This window comes from Echiichthys vipera (genome assembly GCF_963691815.1).
Source record: "Echiichthys vipera genome assembly, chromosome: 16".
Taxonomy (NCBI): Eukaryota; Metazoa; Chordata; class Actinopteri; order Perciformes; family Trachinidae; genus Echiichthys; species Echiichthys vipera.
In genome coordinates, this window is record NC_139841.1 from 17,011,611 (window position 1) to 17,035,047 (window position 23,437).

Genomic DNA, 23,437 nt, shown 5'->3' on the forward strand with positions numbered 1-23,437 from the left:
CTGATCTGTAAAACATTGTTAGCGTTTTGCACAACAGTACAAAGTATTTAGAACCATAGCGCACAATGTTTAGTGAAGTGGTCCTATGCAGGAATGTTTAAGGAATTAGACACGCTGAGCGAGATGTCCTTAATCAACACAAAACACCCTGTTAAAAAAAAAAAGAAAAAGAGTTTTGTACCAGACGTTAATGATGTTGCTCCATAAGACATGTTTGTAATATGGCATGAAAGATCGATCCAGTTTGCAAAGCAACAGGCTCCTGCATGCACCTTTACTGCACTGAATATAAATGTACAATGTTAAAAAAAAAAAAGACGAAAATTGACAAATTGTCACTCGTGGATTTAAAGGCAGCGTTAGAAAATACATTCAGGTCACAGTGTTGATAAAAGTTAGAAGGCAGTTTTCTCTCCTGCGATCAGCTGAAGTGTAGCAGAGTCATTGTGAATATGCAGAGAGGATGGCCGGAGACTCCTGCCAGTTAAAGGCTCCCGTGCATCCTCTTCCTCTGGATGAAGCTGCTCTGGAGGATTCAGCTCGGGGACTCCTGCTGCCGCTGCTGCTGCTGCTGCTGCTACTGCTGCTGCTGCTGCTGCTTCACTGTCAGAAAGCTCACACAGCTCCTTTTCCTCAGGGAGACTTGGTAGCTGCTGGTCCAGGTTGCTGCCATCTGGCTGAGAGCTGTCCTCTGGACTGTGCTCTGCTACTTTCTGTCTGGGGTCACTTCCATCTGCAACATCAACACATTTATTTGGTGTGCGCAGCCTCTTGGCAGCCTTCATAATGTCCGCCTGGAGCTGTTTGTGGCAGTCCATTGGCTCACTTTCCTGCTCAGGAACGGCCTTTTCTGGCACTTCATTAAAGAGTTTAGCACCTCCGGTTTTGTCCCTGTGGTCCACGTACATTTTTGAGGGGAAGGAGGAAGGGTAGTAGGCATTGACTTTGCGCCTGCGGCTCATGATGATTGCCCCACAGATCATAAGGAAAACAAGAAGGGTGAGAGAACCTGCGACAAGGATAAGGAGCCTGTTCTCCTTCAGAAAGTCCACAACTTGATTCAGGAAGTCACTTTCCACATGGGTGGGGCCAACAGGTGTGGTTTGGTACTCGGAGAAAAGGTCGGTGGTGGGTAGAGAGGAAGTTATGATACTGAGTTCTTCCTCATCCGTACTTCCTTCTAGAAGACTGAATAATGGCAGAGGTGTGGCCAGGCATCTGCTGATGCCAAACGCCGCACACAGACCAATCAGATGAAGGGCCATTGGGAGCATGGTTTCCCCTCAGGATCTGTAAATAACAGTAAACGTCAGTAACCCAAATGTCAGTGCCATATGTGATGACAGTTTGTGTGAGACAAACATCTGTTATTTTGAAAGAAAAGAAAAAATGCTGCTGTTCTAAAGGTATTTCAACAGCAGGTGTGGTTAAGGAGCTTGAACGTAACGGTAATACATTATAGGCCTAGTGCACAGTGAAAACATGGATATTAACAGCATCATATACTGTACATATTTCTGCAGAATATCAACCGAGTCTGCACAGTTTATTACACTGGCTTTATCCTAGCTTGGCCTGCACTTTTTACTCATTCATAATCTGCATATCTAGATACCACAAGTGGGTAAATGCGAAAATATGTTTTTTCTCTCCAATTTGTGTGGAGTGACCCTAAAACACTGCTTTAGTTATTTATTTGGATCACAATCAGCTCTCTGCTCGGTCTGTGTGTCACTGGCAGCTCCCAAACTCTTATCCTCATTCTGCTCATTCTGCTCAATCTGCGTGCAAGCTGGGCCATGAGACTCCACTTTCATCTGGAAAAAAGGGGGGTGGGATGTTGTTTTTTTTTTCTTCTAGAATGAATCACACACTCCAAACATACATGGCCACACATGCCTGTGCAATTAGCCACATAAACATACGCGCATAAGGCTGCCACACGCACACACGGAATGAATCTTCAGTCAGCAGATTTTTAAAAGTACAAAAATGGAAAAAGGGAGGCCTGCTTTGACCTAGATTCAGTCTTTGGTCCTCTTTACCAACTTTTAATAGACTCACTTCCTTTGGCTTGATGCTGCTCTGAAGGCATCACGATGCTGTCACATCCAATTGACACATCAAGAAGCCTCTTCTTGAGTGTGAACATTCAAAGAAAAAAACTCTAAAATGTCAGAACATTGAACTCACCATCCACTGTGGCAGTAGAAGTGTCTCAGTTGGAATCTCTGATGGAGGATGTGTGAAACCAGTCTGGAAAAAGTGAACTGAGAAAGAGAGCGAGCACAGCAGAGAGTAGCAAAAACTCCACGAGCTACGCCACTCCTGCAGTTTCAGATTTCAGGCTGTCTGGATAGTGCAAAAAAAAAAAAGAAAAAGAAGAGATGTAGTTACCCATGAGGACAAATCCCTCCTTCGTCCTCTCCACTGTTCTCCTCCCTCTTCAGCTTCCCAGAGAGAGTCTGTGCTCTCCGTCCTGCGCACAGATTGTTCTCGTTAGGTAGGAGTTTATAATGTGCTGTGGGGGCAGGGACCCTTTCCTCCACTCTCCTGTGTGGCTAAGTGGATGTGCAAGGCCGAGAAACCATGGTGGGATGAAAAAAAACAACATATGACTATAAAACGTCAAAAACCAACCCTCAAATGGCATCATCTGCAACATGTGTTCTCATTTTAAAGCCTCTGATTGACAGTCTGGCCTTTCCTTCAACCTCAGCCTCTGACACTGATGGCTAACAGCAGGCCTGCTGGGGGAAAAAAAAGTCAGAGAGCAGCTTGTGAGAGTGACCAGCTAATGCAGGAAGAGGTTAATGTTTCCTGTGCAGACAAACCCCCCGTAACAGTCAAGACAAGGGGGACTTTACTCCTGAGGCAAGCAATTAAAACTCACACGGTGTGTGTGACCAGTAAGTTTAGGGAGGGAGTGTGACTGCGTATGAGCGAGCCCTAAAAGTGACTGTGGGTATGTGTGTGCAAATGCATTTTTGGCAAGTCTACTGTGTTTGTGATCAGTCAAGACAAGACTAGCTTTATATGGTCATCAGGAGCATGAGCCGAGGTCCTGCATCCTCCAGGTTTACATTCATCTCAGCTCTGTTGATAGTCACTGGTGACTGTTTCGGTTGCACATAGCTCAACATGAAAAAAAAAAAAAAAAAAAAGCCATAATGAGCATTCAGGACTCTGTTTTCTTTTCGCAGGAAGGGAAGTGACTATGAAATCCAGTCCAGCGTAGAAGAAAAGCCTTTTATAAAACCTGTCATAAATAAGAGAACTGACTCCCTTCTGTCCTGTGAGTGAGTTTTATTATGACTGTTTAGAGAAACGTTAGGACATGGAACACCTTCAACATAAAAGAAACAGAGCTGTCTTGTGTTGTATGGTGTCTCTGTTTTTTTTACCTGAGCACTCATATGGACAATTTGTAGCATAAAGTTTATCTGAATTACTCAAAGCACTGTTCTTATTTGGAGCTATCTGTTTGAAGAAAGAAAAACTTTGGTAACCCTTATTTTATGGGTCCGTAAAGTCTAATCATGTTCTTATCATTGCTTAAGAAGGCGTCACTATTATTTATATAGGTAAAAATACAGAATGTGTTCAATTGGTAAACTACCAAATAAACAATTCCAATTAAAAGTCCCATAATATGTGAATTCACATTCATACTTGTATGTTTGGTTTGTACTAGAACATGTTTACATACTTTAATTTCAAAAACATTATTTTTCTTACAATGTCTGTCTGAATATACCTGTATTCACCCTCCGAAAGCCCCAATCCCCCCCAAAGAACAGTCTGCTCTGATTGGTCGGTGTTTCCAGGTCTTCTGCATCTGTGCTCTTGGGGTCTCTGCGCCGTCATTACAGCCCTGGAATGACTGTTATAGCACTGTAGCGGCTCTTTCTATCTATAAATAGTATAGTTGTGTCATCACAACTGTGCAGAAGGTTTCTGAATACGGACTTTGTGCATTTCTCTGTGGATTGAGCGTTTTGTTACTTTCACAGTATTTATATAGCATCTCAGTTTGCGTTACAACAAAACTCACTTTTTACAATATGTGGAAATTGCTCTGGAAATCAACAATTGTCTGAACTTTGACTTAATTTTCCTTCAAATTAGAACAAAATAAAAGAATGATTCGGCAATAACAGATCGAAAATAAATTGTTACCAAACCGATAAATAAGGCATTCGTTTAATAAATTATCACAGTACAGAAGCTGCATCTCTACACCCACATAAGCAGAGTTACATTCAGTTTAACCAAAAATCAAATTACAGCGTTCATACAATAAAGCCTCAGTGCTACCAGAATAGCACTTGTAAACTGAACAGTGTCTGTGAAGAACTCTAATCCCTTGAAACAACAAGCCTTCCTGTCTCCCGTCGCTAAGTGAAATACCATCAGGGCTCAGCGCAGGATGTTAAAAAAAATCACTCTCCTCATTCTGATTTAAAGTCTCTCGTGGAGGGCAAGTGTAAAATTATGCCAAAAGTCTTAACTCTTGCCTAAAATAAAACATGACCTGGCCTCACAAAACGTCAGATACAGTTAATGGTACATAAACATAAAACAGTGACTGTTTTGGGTTTGTTTGTGTTTCTGTCTCTTCCTCCACAGGAGTAGGTCGTGCAGCAGAGCCAAACCACAGACATCAAAAGGGAAGCATGAGTGTATTCAAACAGCAACTATTTCCCCATCACTGACATCAGACAGATCGTTCCAATCAGGCGTCTGACGACAATAATAATAATAATTCTAAACGTAGCGGTCGTTTTCCGGAAGGAAGCTGCTGAGAGTGAGGTTATCTCCTCCGTCCTCATCGCTGTCTGCACCACCATGGATCACCAGGACTCCATTACTGACTGGATTGCGTTGTCTTGAGTAACTGTAATTCCTCTCAGGCAGCAGGGATGAAATGCACATCATTTCTGTGGCCGGCTGAGGTTTTTTCACCTTGTAGTTCCTTGTCGACAGCTTGGTGCAGAGGACGACGGTAGAGACCATGAAGAAGGTGGCCACAGCACCTAGGGAGGCGATGGCGATGAGGCAGTGCCTCACCACGCCCCGGCTGGAACAGGGTTGGACCTCAGCGCTCGGTGGGCTCTTTGAGGCTTCACAAGATGCTGTTGTAGGTGTCGGAGTTGATTTGGTGGTCAGGACTGGCAAACTCTTGGTCATGTGAGGGTTCATGATTCCCACAGGACTGGTGGAGTCATTGGTGGTGGAGACATTGGTGGTGGAGATGGGAGAATAGGTTGAGAATGAGATGGCGGGGGACTCAGTGGTAGACCCCACTGTGTCGGGAAACTGTGATGTGGAGATAGGGGCTCTTGTCGCAGGAGAAGAGGAGGAACGCTCAGTGCTAGTGGGGAATGTCTCACCTATCGTGAGGGCAAACACAGATGCCATCTCAGAGGTGGGGTTAGCTGTTGTTATGTTTGTAGTAGAAGCTGAGGGGCTGCTGATGGTCTGGATGAAGACTGGAGCCTGAGTTGAATTAGAAGATGTGGTGGAAGATAACTCTGATGTCACTTCGGGCTTTGTGGTGGACGTAGGCTGAGGCAAAGACACAGCCACTGTTGTCAAAGTTGCTGCAGAAGGTGTCGCAGGAGCAGTTGTGTCGGTAGAAGTGATGGGTGAGTGCCGATGCATCTGATCATCTGTAGGTTTTGCTGTCTCTGAGGCCGTCGCAGTGTGGGAAGGATGTGCTGAGCCCCCAGCTGTGGTGACTGCTGTGGAGGTTTGAAGCGAGCGCGGACCCGAGATGTTTGTTGTTGTTGCTGCAGTGTTCATGGAAACCAAACCAGAAGTGCCCTCACTTGAGCTGTCACTTCTGTCAGTGACGATTACTCTGGGTGGTGCAGTGGTCTCTGCTGGTGCAACGCTTATGTCTGCAGGTCTTTGAGTTGCAGTATGAAGTGTATGTACACTGATCATCTGCTTGGTTGTTTTGTCTGGTTCAGCGGATGACTTGATGCTGCTGGTTTCTGGGATGGAAGCACTCATGGACTCCATACTAAACAAAAGAGATGTACTCCATAGCAGAGTCAGACACATCTTTGTGCTTAATAGCATCATTGTTGTTTCTGAAATGACAGAAAAGATTCAAATTAACTGAATGCAATGCAAGATGTTTGTTAAATAAAATATATCCAAAGGATCACAAGCTTTGAGTTTTTTTTCTGGTTTATTATGTTTGTGCTTTAACAAAGTAGCAATTATAAGTATACTTATATAAATATTTACGCTGTATCCTACAACTTCTGAACTTACATCTGGAACATGTATCCAGTGCAAATAATGGTCTTGTCTGTTTGTTTTGTTTTTAACTGTATCATTTGTGTATATAAAATACTGTAACTTATGATGTTAAAGGTCCCATATTATGCTCATTTTCAGGTTCATACTTGTATTTTTGTTTTCTACTAGAACAGGTTTAAATGCTTTAATGTTAAAAAAACATTTTTTTTCCTCATACTGTTTGTCTGAACATACCTGTATTCACCCTCTGTCTAAAACGCTCCATTTTAGGTCCTGTCTCTTTAAAACATCCTCCTGAAAAAACCCAGTCTGCTCTGATTTGTTTCAGTTGGCGTATCTGCACCGTCATTGCAGCCGGGAATGACTAACAGCACTGTAACGGCACTTTCTACCTATATATACGGTATAGTTGTGACATTACAACCGAACAGAAATCCTGACGACTCGTTAAAAGCCAGTTTCTGAATATGGGCTGTGTGCATTTCACTGTGGATTGAGTGTTTTGATACTTTCCCAGTTTACATATCACCTCGACCTGCTTTATAATAAAAAAAGACTTGAAAATATCACTTTTTTACAATATGGGACCCTTTAAACATTAGTTAGAGTAAAATAACACAAATGGGGAAACAGTGTGTCATGTGTCTGCCAGTGACATCCTATGATGAAACGGTCATGCGTCCTTCACCACACCCAACGCTACATTTTCAAAGAAAAAACACAGAAGTATTGCATTTTTAGAGTTAATCTGAATCTTTCTTAAAAGCTGTCTATACAGCATCAGAATCCAGATTATATGTTTTTTTTCTACAAGAGATCTGTTTGCAGCAAAGGTTTCAGCATCAGATATTCTGTAACTTTGGAAGTGTTGTCAAAGTTAAGAATACATTTAAGGTATGAAGGAAACAACGCAGCTTAGTCAGCTTTGATAATCCTAATAGAAAATATATATATTTTTTAGCAAGAAAGGAACTTCACTCAATACCAATACATACGAAGGAAGCAGTAGATCCCAAAAGCAGAAACATGTAGCCAAAACAAAGATTTTGAATGTGTCCAGTCTTACCTGGGTGCCGGTGAAACACAGGGATGGACGAGATGATGAAATGTGGAAAAAGGTCAGCTCATTTCAACCCCTGTGGGAGAACATCCTTGGAGCTCTGACATGCTGACTGCAGCGCTGCTTGATAGAAGAAACAGGAAATGTTCACACACACACACACACACACACACACGCACACACACACAGATGCATGTCAGATACAGACACTTCCAACGCACAGCAAGGAAGTAAAGAAAAGTGTAATTGTAATAAGATGTTTATTACCTCAGTGATGAAAAGTTGAGGAGAGCTCAGGTGCTGATAGCTTGGGCTGCATGTTTTGAACACAATTTTTTCAAAATAAAAATGTAGCAGGAAGTACTCAGTTCTGTAAACAGATGTTTCTCGCATGTCAACTTCTGAAACTACACTTCTGTCAAAGATTTACAGCCGTATGTCATGTGGGTTACACCACAGCAACAAAACAAATCAGCTAGATGAGGGCATTATGTCAAGTGTAATACATGCAGAAATAAAATACACTGAAAGTAACAAAAGTCCATGTAATGTTTTAATGATTTAAAGTGTGGAGGTTTGGTGCCCTGGCCTTTCAGACTGATATGCAAAAACACGACAAAATACAAAGCTTGCATCACATTTTTGTACCCTATGAGGAAACAGAAATGTTCTTCTTGGAAATCTTAACTGTCACTTCCTGTACTGCTGAGTCAAACTGAGATGTGGTTGTTAATGATAAAAAAGTCACAGGATGATAAACTTCTATTCGTCTGTCGTGTTTGGATGGTGCCATGCTTTAAAAAACAACACCTTAGCATCAAGCAATGAAGACTCACTGCCTTGCTCTCACCAGTGGTGGAAAGTAACGCAAGTACAATTACTCAGGTACTGCATTTACAATAAGGACACATTTGGGGTACTTTACTTCAGTACTTTCATTTTATGCTACGACATACTTATACTGAACTACATTTGCTTGACAGCCTCAGTCATTATTTACTTTTCAAATTAAGATTTTACATAAAACAAACAAACATAAGCTTATTTAGTACACTGATTATAGTGGTTCTGCACCTTTTTTTTATTGTGGCCTCCTATATTTTGTTAAAAAAGAAGAAAACTAAATCTGAGAATTTATAGATAGATAAGATATAAAGTTAACAGCTGTTTGAGCACCATCATTAAACAAGAAAAGAAGCAACAGCTAACAGGTTTTAGGTTCTGGTGTGTGTTGAGTCCGAGCTGAGACGATGAGTTGATGGATTGATTAGTCGACCTGCAGAGATAGAGACTAATTAAAGCCCAAAGGAAAAGCAAACAGAAGTTGTCATGTGTAAAACCTTTATTATGTGCACAGAACTGTTTGTCAGGGGGTTCAGTGAAACACAAGCTGGGTGAGTGGTCCCTTCCCAACACTAAATATGCACTTGAGAGGGCGACTTCAGTTTGACCCTTAACAGTGACAAGAGGCACCACTACATTTGCACAACATTTACACCAGAGAGATGCAACCCCCGCCCCCCCCCCCTCCCTCCCTCCCCAATAAAACCCAATGTTAGATTTCAAGCCCAGAACAGGGAAAAAAAGTTGTTGTTTTTTTTAAAAGGAATTCTTCCACATTCATAAATCTGATGGTTATCAATGAGCAAACTGGGAGGAAAAAAGTTCAACAGCTATTGTTTAAAAATATCCAGCTTGACTAAATCAATCTGCCAGGTTGTGAATGGAATGTACAACAGGAGAGAAACATAAATGTAAAAGCAGTGCATGAAACAGCACAAAATTCATATTTGGCAACACAAAAAATAACAATGGAAATACTGATGCTACATACAGTTTTTGAGTAGTAAGTACAAACTTCACATGAGAATGTTTTACCACAATTTGAAAAAAAAAAAAAAAAGTTAAGACTTTTTCCTTCAACAAAAATGTCTTTTTCTTCAAATGTGTACATGAGCTGCGAGAGTTTTGTGCCTTTTCTCCACGTGTCGGGGCGAAGTGTGAAACTGGAGACTTGATGAGGAAAAAAAAAAAAAGTTCATCTTGGAATGTAGGGCTTGGTGTCGTCACGGGGACGACGCCAAGCTCAGTGAAGCCGAATCTTTGAGAAATTTACCGTGGCTGACCCCGTCCATTTGATTCCTCTCCAAAACGAAGAACGGTCCCGGGAAGGGGGGCACATCTTACATAGCAACCTTGGCAACCTGCTCTTCCAGTCTGGCGATTCGACGGTCTTGAAGGATGACTCGGTCCCTGAGTGACTTGAACTCTCGGAGTACCTCTTCCAGTTTATCTTCCATTTTCTGGTCAAAAACAGAGAGAAAGTTAGATCGACCAAGCTCTATACACTTTTCATTTGACTCTAAAAGGGACAGTTCAGATCAGTCTATTAGTCTATCAACTATAGTAGATGACGGCCTGCCGCAGTTTAGAGAAACAAGCAGGAGTACCGACACGGATGATAAGCAATGTACTGCTGTGGGCGGGGCAGCAGCTAAATGTATTTTAGCCACCTAAGAAAAAGGCCCGCCTTGTAAAAATCAGTATGATTTTAAGTGTACACTATATTTAGAATATTTTGACATCTTTACTTTGGTGTCGGACAACACTTACAGATAGGGAACTGAAGCCGCCAGACTCCTTTGACAAAATAGGGAGTTGCTTCTGTTCGAGGCGAGTGGTAGACCAGCAACTCTTGTGTTATGCGAGGTAAAATAACGTTGTTTTTTTGTCAATAGAGTCTGGTGGCTTTAAACTACTTACTAAATTACTTGAACTATCCCTTCAAAAGGCTACTAAAGATTTCCAGAACGGTTTACAGATGATTTTGTAGGCTTAACTACTTTATCTGATCTGCTTCTAACTAATTTTCAGGAATAATGAGCAGGGATTTTACAGGCCTCCAGCAGTTTTCCCTTGCTGAATCATGACCCAAATACCAAAGTATGTGCTGATCCATAACTTTTGTGAATTGTTCCAGCCATAGTAATTATTAGTTCAAATATCAGCAAAAAAGTGCTGTGCGAGTTTTGAAAAGAGTAGCAATTTTTATCTGAGGAAACAGTAATAATAGTCAGATGTACAGTTAAGTCTGTGTGCACTCACTACTGAGGACTGCTTTGGAGTAGCGTGCTTCTGGACAGTAGAGATGTTTTCTGCTTTCGTGACTGGCTTGGTCTCCAGGGCGTTCGTCTTGACCACTTTCAGATCCCGGTTCTTCGTGGAGACGTAGCCATCTTTGAGTGAGATCAGGATGGGGCCTCCGTTCTTCCCCGCGAACCACTCCTCTGACTCCAGGGCGGGATCTGGGCCGGCTGTGTCGGGATACAGGTCGTCCTGGAACAAATCCGACTGGTGGGGAGGACACGGCACATGTCATGAGCAGAAGAGGACAGCGGAGGAAAAAGAAATGTTCTATATAGAAAAGCATCCTTATTACTTGATATAAACACAGACTTACCTTACGCGGGACTGTCATGATGATTGGTTCACATTTTCTCTCATGTAATTTGTAAAACCTACAGACAGGATTAATATGATTATTATCATACACAGAAGAAATAGAAGACATTATGTACTGTACCACGTATTGTTTAGTTTTTATAATTTAGATTAGCTCTGTCCCTATTTTCTCTTCTATTGTGCTAAAAGGAACTTTGGGTGTGTGGAGACATGACATCTAGGTATGAACGGGTTTATGGTAATGTGCTCTAATTTAAAAAACAAACAAACAATTATTGCAATACCTTGCGATTTCACATTTGTTAACATCCAGGCCTCTTTTGGGCATGTATCCCATGCCTCTCTGGGGCTCCTTGGTGGAGAAGGTGCTGAGGTAGTGAACAAACGGTGCCTCATCAGTGATCTCAAAGTACCGAATGCTGCTGTCACCCTAAGGACACATGGTCACAGCTCCGTGTCAGTTTGGGGATCGAATAATTAGAAATAGAAAAAAAAAACAAAAGTGGAATTTCTTTACGAGGCTTCTCACCTTTCCACACAGGTAGACTACGCTGGTGTCGGGGTCGTAGAAGGGCAGCAGAACTCCATTACTGGAGTCCATCTCTTGAACACAAATCGGCTCATTCATGTTTTCCTGGAAGCACAAAATTAAGTACCGGTATATAAGAGATGAGTCGGGTAAGTAACTTAATTGTAGAAGACCCCTGAGTTGCATCCATCGGCCCATATGCGTTACATTTATGCACATCTATCTCTATTATATATGTTTTTTATTCTTAACACTGTGAAACTTTGCACATCCCCTAGAATATATTCTGGCACATCCCTGCCTAGCCATTTCATACTAAACAGTTACATGGTATTTACTTTTCAATTTTCAAATAGTATTCTTTCCGTCATTTTTTCCCCCATTCCATTATTTGGTTTATTACAATACAAAGAAGATTCCTTGTGTGTGAAAAACTACTTGGCACTAAGCCGGATTCTGATTCTGCCAATACATTTAAAAAAAGAGCCCTCTTAATCAGATCTGGGAAAGTGAAATCACTGTGTTGAATCGAACGCCCCCAACTGGAGCTGAGGTGTCATGACAATGAAACTTTGATCGGGGAAAAAAAAAATTTCACATTCAGGCAGCAAAAGAAAAACTGATGGAGAACCACTGGCAATTTTTTGACTTAAATCACGAGCAAGAAGCTGCGCAAAGCAAGGCTTTTTGGGGGGGTGGGGGGGTGATGGGATTTGAATTCAGATTCACTCTGCTGACGTACAGTTTTCCACAGGGCCAGCTGACGTTCGCTCATGCGGCTGAATCCAGTGGTGAAAATGTTTCCGTCTGCTAAAAAGATCGCCCTCATCGGTCGAGCTCCCTCGTGAGCTTTGTCCTTCTCCTAAATACAGAAACAACAATCATCATACTGAGCAGACGTGTTTGAAGGCACTTTGAGTCAACAAGTTTGGTGGGTGATTCTGGGAAAGATTATTCCACAAGAGAAGCATCCAAGCCTTCAAATCCTTGCAGCGTGTCCACTTACCGCGACAATCTTTTTTTTACGGGGGTCAATGACGCGGACCTTTTTGTCCTTGCAGGCGGTGCAGAGCAGGCTGCCATTGCGGCTCCAGCTGACACTAAAGATAACATCAGGGTGCATGTCCTCCAGGTTGATCACGGCCTCTCCCGTGCCCACATTCCAAATGATGATCTGGTTGTCACACCCTAAAATGGAGACACATCGAGCACAGCTTGACTACACACGCCTCTGTGTCCAAGGTTTATTTTAAGCCCTTTACATCACACAAAGCAACATGATAGAAGGCCGCCTGTGACATAATTGGTCAGATTTGGAGTTCAGCTGTGCACAGTGGATAAATGGCAGACAATTACTGAAACAGATATTGCAGTTTGAGGGCACGGGGTGTACCGAGGGCCTCATACCTGCACTGAGGAGAACGTTGCGAGCGGTGGGATGCCATGACACGATGCCGACCCTCTTAGAGTGGCCCTCTAACACGACCACGGGCTCTGAAAGGGGAGTCTCCAGCCCGTTCTCAGGGATCTGCCAAACCTGAGTCCGAAAAATCAACCAGTTAGATACCTGACACTACACAGAGAAAATATATCCACTGAAATCATTTTAAAATACTAAACACTAAAGAGTGGACTACGGACAGTCGATGAAAGCTGTGTTAATGAGGATGATATTCAGGTTCTGTAGAGCGAAACAGACAGTATGAATTCATGTTCTAGAAGTAAAAAAACACTAAACAGACAAGAGTATAGAGTACTAGATTATAGTATATATAGTAAAATTATCTTGATAGGCTAAAATGATACAGTAGAAAAACACTAAACGGACAAGACCATAAACTGCACCACGATATTTTTTGATTCCAATGGATACATGTTGTAGAGATGTAAATTCAGAAGTTGAAGGATAAAGTGTAATTAGTTTTATAGTACTTGTAATTGATTCAGTGTTAAAGGACAGCGGAAAAAACTCAAAGCTCATGTGAACCTTTGGATATTAACCGCTTCCTTACCATGACCGTGCAGTCCTCTGAGCCACTGGCGATGACGAGGTCATTATGAGGACACCAGTCGATGTCCAAAACTGGGCCCGTGTGACCACATACTGTAGGGTAGACCTTGTCTATACGGCCGGACTGTGAGACAGAAGAAAACTTTGTTAGAATGAGTGCCAGCTGTGTCCTCCTGTAAGCCGATATCTGTCAGACAGATATGAAAATGACTGACGGGGCTAATTTAACTATCCTGTAGAAGTTAGATTCAGCTCTTTTGCATGACTACAAGACTCAAATGTGACTGTCACGTTGCAACTCTATCACATGTCTGTCCTCGTGTTAGAAAAAGCACTAAGAGCTATTGTACATTTTTAGAAATTACACTCAAAGTTATTTCTTTGATATCAAGCAACATTTCACGCTGTAAAAACTGGCAAGACCTAACATTGCAACCATTTGTGGGGTTCAAACGTTAGAGGAGAGGAGAGAGACGGAGACAGGGAGCAAATCTGCACTGAGTTAACCAACAACAGGAGATGGCTTAGTGCCATGAACACATTTGATCCTCTGGGAGTAAACCCATTTTACTTGTGACCTCATCCATTGTCATCTTGGTTAGACATCTGTCTACCTGAATTTGTTATACAGGCACATTATACAGTGAATATAAATCAATTAACCCAGTGGCCTAAATAAAATGTTGCATCACCCATCCCCTCTGTGAGTATCATGTGTTCAATGAGCCAACTGTAACAGGATACACACATTGGATGCCTTTACTACCAGGCAGATTTAAATATTGATTATCTATGCTTTTTACTACAGATATGAGCCCTGGGGTCACAGCAGCAGTGTGCTGAAGGTCTGCTGACCAAGAACAAGCATGTAGCAAATCACTCTTATGGGCATAAGATTGATTTGCTACATGCTCTGAATGCTACACTATAATAAAGTGTACTGTTACAGTACAACCTTTGCCCCTCTGGCTCTACTGTGGGTCTTCAGTTGCATGAGCCGTGCAGCTTTTTATTCCTACCTGACAGTTAAAGCCCCTATGTGTAGGATTTGAAAATGTGACATAAGACTTGAAAAAAACCAGCCCCTTTGGCACCAACTATTTAATCTCTGTGTGTTTTTGAACACGGCAAGCCGCAGACCTTCAACAGATGTTCTTTAAAACCCTTGATGGAAATGCGAAGGTGTGGCAAAACGTCACTGACCTTTTGCAGAGGAAGTACAAGAAAGGCTCCCCCTCCACTGGCGTCTATGATGATGGCAACAAATTTGGGGTTGACGGCACAGAAGGAGCTGTCCCACGTGACCCTGGACACACGGATGTCATCATAGCACTGGTCGTTCCTCACCGCCTGACCAAAGACATGACGGAACTTGCTCTGTCGCACAACTCGCCGCAACATATCTGTACAGGGAAACATAAGAGTACAGTGAGTGTGTTTTGCGCAGAATTGTCTAATCAAAGTTTTTATAAATTAAGATAAAAATGTGCAAACACTACAGAAAGTGGCCATTTATTAGGAAACCTTGGGGTTACCTAGTTCTGATTAGTAAAAGCTGGATTTATGGGTACAATATCGAAAAGGAAATATACAAATATTTCACATCATACAACAACAACGTTGTGGAAATTGCATGAAATATAGAAGTTCACAATATATATTGTAGATTTCTTAATGCCGTCCAAAAAACTTGAAGAAAACCTCTTGAAGTGTATAAAGAAAAACTAATTAAATCTATGTACTGTTTCTTTTTTTTAACACTTTAGTGTATGGATGTCATTTAAACTGGAGAGCACCTATGCTTAATTTACTGTAACTACCTGAGTTTAATTTAAAGTCATTGATATTAGGGCTACCCGATGACGCCTCAGAAAACTCAACGTACTGCAGGACACAAATCTGCAGCCCAACAGACTCCGTTATTGAGCAAAAATTACCATCAGGCAACTCTTCTCGGCATTTAAAAAGTAAACCCCCTCCTTTCTTATCTCTTCAGAAAATATTGAAATAAATAGTATAATTTGTGTAACAGCAAAGAGACTGTTTAAGTAGTAAGACCTAATGGCATTTCATGTTATTAGAGAAAACACAGAACTAGTTTCCTGAACCAGTGCAGACAACACCCCAGATTTGAGGGGTTACTGTCATGACTAATGCATTCATGAAAAACGTCCGCAGTGATGTTTTATTTTTACCACATCATCTCCTCTGTGAGCACACCACAGATGGCCTGTTGCTGCTCCGAGATTCTGGATATTATCTAAGTCGCGTTAATGAACACTATGTACCTCTTCCAGTTTCTTCTCACATTTTCCGTCCTGCTTCCATGATTAAATGACTGTTTTCTCACAGTAAATCCCACTATTGGCATTTTGACATCTTAGGAAACAGTTACATCTGATCTGCGGACAAAACACAACACAACGGGAATCCTCCAAACATTTGACTTTGCATCGTCTGTCTGTTGTAATTCCAAAAACCTCCATTTTTGATACCTGAGGGAGATTTTCCATCGTTTAGTGAAATGCTTTGCTGTGTAATTATGTGGAATATCTAGTGTCTCAGGGTGGTAATTAAGCTGCCAGTCTGAAGCGACATACTGAGTCGTTATACAGTCAGGCGGCAGGATTTTTCTCCACTTACCCACAGCTCTGTCCTCACACCAGACCACAGGCCTCTGCACATTCATGGATTTTGAAAATGGAGAAGCTGAATCATGGACTTTTTGGTTTGATACAGAAACATGGATAGTTTTTTCAAAATCTTCCTCAGTAACACCGGAGCATCAGCACGATCAAATATTATCTGATTTAAAGCTTAAAATAGCTTTGAGGCTCAGATTTTGGAAGTGTATTTGGATGAGACCAAAGTACCTGTATTTTTGGAAGTGAGTGCCATCGTCATGTTCTAGTTTTTTAAATACATGTTGTTATTTTTAAATGCTTAGTTTTTTTCTGTATTTTAATGATTATATTAAGGACAATGTATAAACACAAAAAAGTAACCAACAATCTAAATTCAGTAAAATAATATAGTGCACAACAGTTATACTGTCCACCCACAGACCCTTTCAATTATTTGGCATGATTATATCTCATCTCAGGACAGTGTGGAGATGGGAATTGATTATTGTATCGATACCAATGCCAGTATCAATTTTGCATATCAGTCCGATTATTCATTGAACTCTGAACAATTTACCTTGTGGGAAAAGAGTCAGTCTACACAGCTTTTCAACCGTTTGATTATCTGTCTGAACACAGTGCCGAATAAATAAGAGAATATTTTGTATAGTTTTCTTTTTTTTTTTTAAAGAAATGAAAATCAGCTATGTCTGCCTAATGTTATTATGACGCCTCACTTTAGACAGTTTCTTCCTCCTCACCGTGACTCCTTGTTGCAAGTTTCCAGCAGCATAGAAACAGGGGTGTGACGCCACTGTTTTGCAGTGTGCAACTGTCATGAAAACAATGCCGGCAGTGATCAAAGTAATTGATAGATACGGAGGCATACGATTGTGTTTCGTAGCCAATTCCCATCCTTACAGGTGTATACAGATTGTGTTTGACTGACAATACATCTTTATGATTCTTTTCATGGTTAATTGCAATAATAACAAAACATAGAGTCAAATGAGACAGCTTATTTTGGTTCTTTCAACCCCAAAATAAAAATGTAAAAATGTGCATTAACCATATAACTTCAATCAACATACCAGCCTGATAGTAAACTGTAAATGAGTCCAGTGTGAAGACTCATAAAATCTATAGTATCCTCTTCCCACAACACATATGTGCACACACAGCATACCGGTACTGTACATGTAGCAACAACAAAAAAAGACTCTTTAATGAATCAAATACTTTCCTTCCCTAGATGTATTTGATTGAAAGCACAATGTCTCAAACAGCTGTAAAGACTCTACATGTTCCTACAGGGCTGCATACTGGACTACAGTTTTACGACTAACCAGAACAGTGTGTTCCCTCGGCCAATATTAGAGCTCCATTCAGGAGCAGCTATCCTCTCTCCTCAAATATGCACCTGACAAAATGAGCTTCTTCAGCCCCTGCAGGCTCCAGTTGATGCCATGCATTACAACACTGTGCTCTTTGCCACCAGACACAAAGTAGGACACAAGTGAGAAACATGATGGTGGACAGTTACAGACTAATGCTATTATATTCTTTCCCAAGAGCGTTTGTTTCAGGAGAATGTCTCTAATATAAATAAAAACATTCATCTGCAGGAATTTGGCCTCTGTCTTATTTCACTGTAAATGAGGTGGCTACAACCAAAAGATGCAATCACTTCAACTCAGCCTAAAGCTTATTTTAATACGAGAATGTTGCATTTTTTAAAGTTGTATGTTGAATACACCAAATGATTCAATGGTGGTGGAAACAGCTGCACTGTGCTAACGTTAAACAATGGTTTCTAGCTGGCTAATGTTAGCTGATGTTACACAAAGCTCAGTGTCCCCCTCCAATAAAAACAAATAACTACAAACTAAAATATCAACATGGTAATGTGACTCAGCTGTGACCTTCAAATATCTTGCCAGCAATTTCAAAAACATGTCTTTGATGCTTTGGGGAAAGCTTTAGCCACAGAGATAACTAAAGTTAGCTCTGGTTGCTAACGGTGGCTCTGGTTGCTAACGTTACCGTCCCTGGAACAAGGATATTTGTATTTTTGGTGAGTAACGTTACGCTCCAGATGTGAGTATCACCTGAGAACCAAACGAAGCATAATGGTGTATTGAAACGTTTACATTCATTTAAAAAAACAGTTTGACAAGTAAAGTGAGGCTTAACGTAAAAAAAAGGTGGTGAAGTTAAACGTGGACCGTGTTCCGCTGCACTGCCCCGACAGCTGTGGCTGGCTAGCCTAGCTGCTAGCTGTTAGCTGCGGTGGACCGCCGCCAGCTGACGCAAGTGCAGATATTTCCACCCAAGGTTTTTTGGCTGCTCCCATTCTCAAAACCCATCCAGCGAGCTTAATGGATGCTGCACAGCACAGTCCCGATCGACACATCACATGCAAAAATGCACAATGCAAAAGAGACTTTTCAAGCTTTCTTACCTCCTAAATCTATGCAAGATTTTTCGTAAGCACGGGCTTAATCAATCACAACACATGAATCTGGTAGTTTAGGCGCGCCCTTATCCTGCAGGACGTTGTTCTAGTATCCCTTGTCTCCACAAAAAAGGCTCAGTCGCTTTGCACTTATTCCCCCTTCTGATTGCAAATCAGTGTCCCAGAGAGAGGCAGTGTTTTAAATCTAGACGTATATCTGGATGCCAGCAGACAAATAGAGCATCTCCTGCCCGCTTCTCACCTGCGGAGGACTAGCAATCGTCTACTCTCATCGTTACTAAATTCAATGGGATACGTTGACGACAGGCTACGGCACATGCGCAAACGAAAAAGTCAGATTTCATTTTCCCATGGCTCTGAATAGGGATGGGGCTTTAGGACAACTGGGCTCCTCGCTACATCCTCCTCGTGTCTTTTGGAAGTGGACCTACTGAATGATTGCATTTTATTCAGCTTTGCAAAAATGTGGATTTTTGGTTGCCAACAGCATCTTTTGTATCATGGTCCCTCCCCTCCCCCTCTGTCCCATCCCTTCCAATCCCACCCCACCCCAGCCTGCAGTGTCCTAACACAATAAAGAAACCCCCTCATAGTCTGTGATGCACCCACACATCACAAGTAGCCTATTCAGGGGAGTAAGTTGTTAACCGGTCCACCTATGAGCATTTTCTGTCATTATATTTTTACAGAATATATTTGCACTCCTTAGGGTTGATCAAATGCAGGGTTTTAAAAAAAAAAGATTACAGTGGTTTGATTTCAAATGTTATCTAACTATCTAGCCCCAAAGTCTTTAATGTCATAATGAATGTCTGTGGAATACGAATAATTGTGTGAAAACTATTGTGAAACAAGCATTAAAGTTCATTCTTGACCTTGGAAATAGTAGTTTTACAAAACAATCCCAACTCAAAAGCCACTTAATTACTGCATTTTTAAAAGAGATTTTTATCAACCTGTTCTCATCGAGGTCAAGTACAAACTTTCATAATTATAAGCCGAGGTGAGAAGTCCTGCAATGGATCCATCTCACAACAACTGACAACAGTATTTAGTAAGCCAGTGTAATCTGAAATCAAAACCACTTTCTTTAAATGCATAAGTATGATTTCAACTTTATTTTACACATTTTAGGAGGTCACTAATGGAACAGCTTGTTTACATCATGAATTAATCACTGAATGAATGGGAGCCGTAGAAAGGAAATAAATGAATTTGCTTCTTTATTTACCTGCTTATTTCTTAAAGCTCAAGGAGTTTGGATCTATCAGTATGCACCGACAGAAGGCAGTGAAACACCATGGGCGGTTTCCAAGACTGCCATAGGGATTAATAAGGTAGATTAACACATTAATACTCGCATTTACACCTGAATGTAAATCTAAATCTCCATGCAGAGATGCATGTGTTAATGGGGGTGGGAGGAATCTGATGTTAATCCAGGGAGAAAATCCAAACTGCACACGCACACGCACACCAGGACCCAGATTCAAAACCCAGCACCGCCACTGATGAGAGGACAAACGTAGCCAACTGATTGTCTTCAACAATCATAAAAGCTACTGAATCACAGCTCAGAATGGGAGTTGTTCTGAGACCAATACCAGTATCAAAAATGCCTCCGGTAATGCTGGTATTGGTATTGTTGAGTATGATAGTCTATGCAATGATCGGATACCCCGTAATTTAGCACCGAAAAAACCCGACTTGAACAAAGTTAGTTTATGTTATTTTTCAGTTATCACTGACGGTCAAACTAGATATAAAAGTACGTTCTATGGCATTCCTCCTCTCAATATATTTGTTCACATTATACAACATGTTTAACCAGAACCAGGCCATGCACAATGATAGCAGTCATATTACATCCATACAGGGTTAGTAGTATATACAGCTAATAAATGTGCATATGTAAGTTCAGATATCAGAAGTGGTATCAGGAAGGAAAAAATGCTATTGGAACATCACTAGTTTAGACCATGTGAAAAGTTTGTTTGCAAAAACCTTGCTTTGTTTTATATTAAATTAGTCTCCCAACCAGACAAGAAAAACAAGACTCTTGATCGCATTATGTTCAAAAGTTAAAATGTTGTATAACAACACTTAGATCCTGTTGTTACTGATAGAGCATGAATACATCACCTGCTTTGAATGAAACCGTAAAATCAAAATGATCGTTGAAAATGGTAATAATATATAATATCTCCTTCAATCTGAGAGGAGCCATTGCTGATATAAAAATATTGACGAGGAGCTTAGAATCAGCCAAAAGTTTTCAACATGTCAACATTTCTCTATAAAATGAATCCTGAACATGACACTGCTTCTAGTTTTTGCTGGGTTTTGTATACAAACAGAGAAGTGTTTTAACCCACAGTAAACCGTGACTCAGTTTGGAAAGTACCCACTCACCACACATGATTTTTGTGTGTATGTATGAATGCTTTGACTACTCATCGGGTCATTAAAGATGTACAGAACTGATGTCTCAAACACTCACAGTCCAAAGTCCTTACCTTTCTTTGGAAGTGGTTGAACTTCTGGTGGTCTCTCTTTGGATTTCTTTGGGACATCAAAGGTATTCTTAATCTGGGATACTTTTAAACTTGGACCCTCTTCTGCCACCCGAACTGGAGCTCTGGCCCCTTCAGTTTTGACCCGGCCCTGGTGTCTCTGCATTTGATTTCTTTCTTTGATCATCTCTGCCACAGGCTTGTACGAACCCACCTCGCTGCCATTTCCTGCGTCTCTGTCACTACTGAGGCTGTCTTTACGTCTACAGTAGTTACCGTGGTTGTCGTTGCTGACCTCTGTGCAGACTCTTTCAGATTGGAGTTCGGAGTAGACCTCTCTTTTCCCTGAATAAGCAGATTTTGGTCTTTGGATTTCGTTGTGCGATGTAATATCCGGTTTGTGAAGAGTCTCGGTGGATGCAAAACGATTCGGTGGCTTATTCACAAGAGGAGGAGGGGAGCTTTTGAATCTGGATCGTCTCTCCAGGAATACTCTTCTTTGCAACATGTCCAGGTTTCGCAGATCTTCCTCTGGAGACAGTTTTGCCATACGCACACAGTAGTCAAAGTCGACCATGTCTCCGTATTGATCATCCATGTGTCTGAGTGAAATATCTTCCCAAGGGCTGAGGTCAACTGACAGTCGGCGTACGTTGGTTGGCACTGTGTAAGTGCCCCTTTCGTCCCACAGCAAGCACATGTCCTGATTAAATGGAGTGTGGCTTGGGAAGTTGTTAAAATCAAATGTGTGTCTCCTCTTGACCTTCTCCTCAGAACGCAGATGATCTTTGCCTCTTCTTTCAGTAGACCGTAACTGTGCAGTTTTGAGCTTTATAAATGGGTTTTTAGGTTTCTTGGGGACAGGTGGAGGGGGACCTTTCACTTTGGGCTTCTCTTTTGGTATAGATTCATCTTTAGAATCAAACGAGGCATCTGGCGCCGTTTGTGAATTCACCGTACGTGGACCGAGTTCTGTCGCCATAGGTGCGTCTCTGTTAGGCAACAGATAAGTTACAGGCGGAGGGGTGATGACAGCAGAGAAGCAGACAAGCTCGCTCTCCCTCTTTAAGCCAGCAACCTGGATCTTTCCTTCAAAGCCTTCATTCCCTGGCAGAAGAGGACAAGGGATCAAATCACATTGTTCCAATGAAAATGGGGGATTGTCTTGCAGTGGTGGTGTTTCAGAGGTAGGGGGCACAACCTTTGGGTGGTGAGATCCAGCTGCTTTGCAGAACACTTGGCTGTCCTGTGTATTGGTACACAGAGTACCTGCTTTGGCCTTCTTAGAGACAGCACCAGCAAACCTTGAATTGTGACTTTCTTTATATTGATTTTCTGATTCTCTTAAAGAAGGATCCTTTTCCGAGCATGGCTCCTGTTTTGACTTACCCTCTCTCTCCCAGCCCGGCTCCTCCTGTATAATCAACCGGCCTGCTTCATCAAGCGTGACTTCTGAATCATCGGTGCTCGATCTTAATCTTTTCACAGAGCTGCTGTTGTTTTGTGTTGACAGGCGCTCCTTATTAATGTTAGTAGAAACTTGCCTCTTGCTTTGATTATTCGTGTTTTGCTCCCTCTCTGCTCTTCCTCTCCCAGTTGTCTCGGTCTGGGCAGCTCCAACATGACCGACTCCTTTTAGCCGGCACCTGCTGCCTGTCACTTCAGCCAAATGTTGACTCATTTCCCTCTCAAAACATGCTTCGGGTGAACTCTCAGCATGCGCTTCCACACCTTCAGTCGTGACTGAGAGTGTGTCAGATCGTCTGCTGCTTTTCTTCTCATTACCCTTTTCTTGAGAGGCAATTCTAGAAGGCTGTGTAAGGTTATCGCCACTAACAGAAACGTCTCCCTCAACTACTTTAATAGACGTTTGAAGATTTTCTGTTTTCATCTTTTTTCCAAAGGTGATGTCCCCATCGGAAGACATCCAAGTCTCATCTTTCTCGAGCACCACAAAGTCCTCCTCATTAGTGGGATTGCACGAGGTCTTTAGACTCCTGGTTTGTGTGTCAGGGCCTAACTTGCTGCGACCAAGTTCTGATTTCTTCCCATGTCCCTGCTCCATAGCTGTAGTCCCAGTATAGGCTACAGCCTTACTCTCAGATCCTCGCCTTTTGTTTGAAGTTGTCTCTTTAGGGCTCAGGACAGTTTTGGACTCCTCTGTAGTTCGAGTGAGACTTCGGCTCTCCCTTTCTCCACCCACAAACTCTCCCATGGTGTTCAGAGGGTGCTCCCGCTGACCTAGAGGCCTGATTGGCTGCCCAGTTTGGGGGTCTGTACGTGCAGAAGTGACTGTGTGCTCCCTTGCTTGCCCAGTGGCCGGGCCTCTGACACTGATCCCGCTAATCCAACCAATACCCTGAGGGGTCGCAAAACTGCCATCGTCCTGATCTCTGCTGTCATCTTGTTGTGCCGCCTCCGACTGTTCCGTCTCTGCAGTTTGCCCCGACCAATCTGAATTATCAAGCGACTCTTCATCCTTTTCCGAC

At 41.9% G+C, this 23,437-nt stretch overlaps 3 protein-coding genes across 4 annotated transcripts; all 3 read right to left on the reverse strand.

Annotated features, from left to right (window-relative positions):
- Positions 1-136: 136 nt before the first annotated feature.
- Positions 137-2,271, reverse strand: tmem119b (transmembrane protein 119b). The gene is made up of 2 exons (XM_083929325.1): positions 2,194-2,271; positions 137-1,290 (listed from the first exon to the last, which is right to left on the reverse strand). The coding sequence occupies exon 2, from the start codon at positions 1,272-1,274 to the stop codon at positions 396-398; it is 879 nt and encodes a 292-aa protein (XP_083785451.1). The 5' UTR covers positions 1,275-1,290; positions 2,194-2,271; the 3' UTR covers positions 137-395.
- Positions 2,272-4,189: 1,918 nt separating this feature from the next.
- Positions 4,190-7,478, reverse strand: selplg (selectin P ligand). Its single transcript, XM_083930234.1, has 2 exons — positions 7,340-7,478; positions 4,190-6,098 (listed from the first exon to the last, which is right to left on the reverse strand). The coding sequence occupies exon 2, from the start codon at positions 6,088-6,090 to the stop codon at positions 4,768-4,770; it is 1,323 nt and encodes a 440-aa protein (XP_083786360.1). The 5' UTR covers positions 6,091-6,098; positions 7,340-7,478; the 3' UTR covers positions 4,190-4,767.
- Positions 7,479-8,905: 1,427 nt separating this feature from the next.
- On the reverse strand, positions 8,906-21,883 carry coro1cb (coronin, actin binding protein, 1Cb). Of its 2 annotated transcripts, none has more exons than XM_083929394.1 (11): positions 20,952-21,883; positions 14,539-14,738; positions 13,337-13,459; positions 12,732-12,861; positions 12,331-12,512; positions 12,067-12,186; positions 11,325-11,429; positions 11,080-11,225; positions 10,794-10,851; positions 10,439-10,684; positions 8,906-9,636 (listed from the first exon to the last, which is right to left on the reverse strand). In XM_083929394.1, exons 1-11 carry the CDS (start codon positions 21,646-21,648, stop codon positions 9,517-9,519), a joined length of 2,127 nt encoding a protein of 708 aa, XP_083785520.1. In that variant the 5' UTR covers positions 21,649-21,883; the 3' UTR covers positions 8,906-9,516. The 2 variants fall into 2 exon arrangements, with proteins under 2 accessions (XP_083785520.1, XP_083785521.1); XM_083929395.1 differs by lacking the exon at positions 20,952-21,883 and adding an exon at positions 18,421-18,668.
- Positions 21,884-23,437: the final 1,554 nt, after the last annotated feature.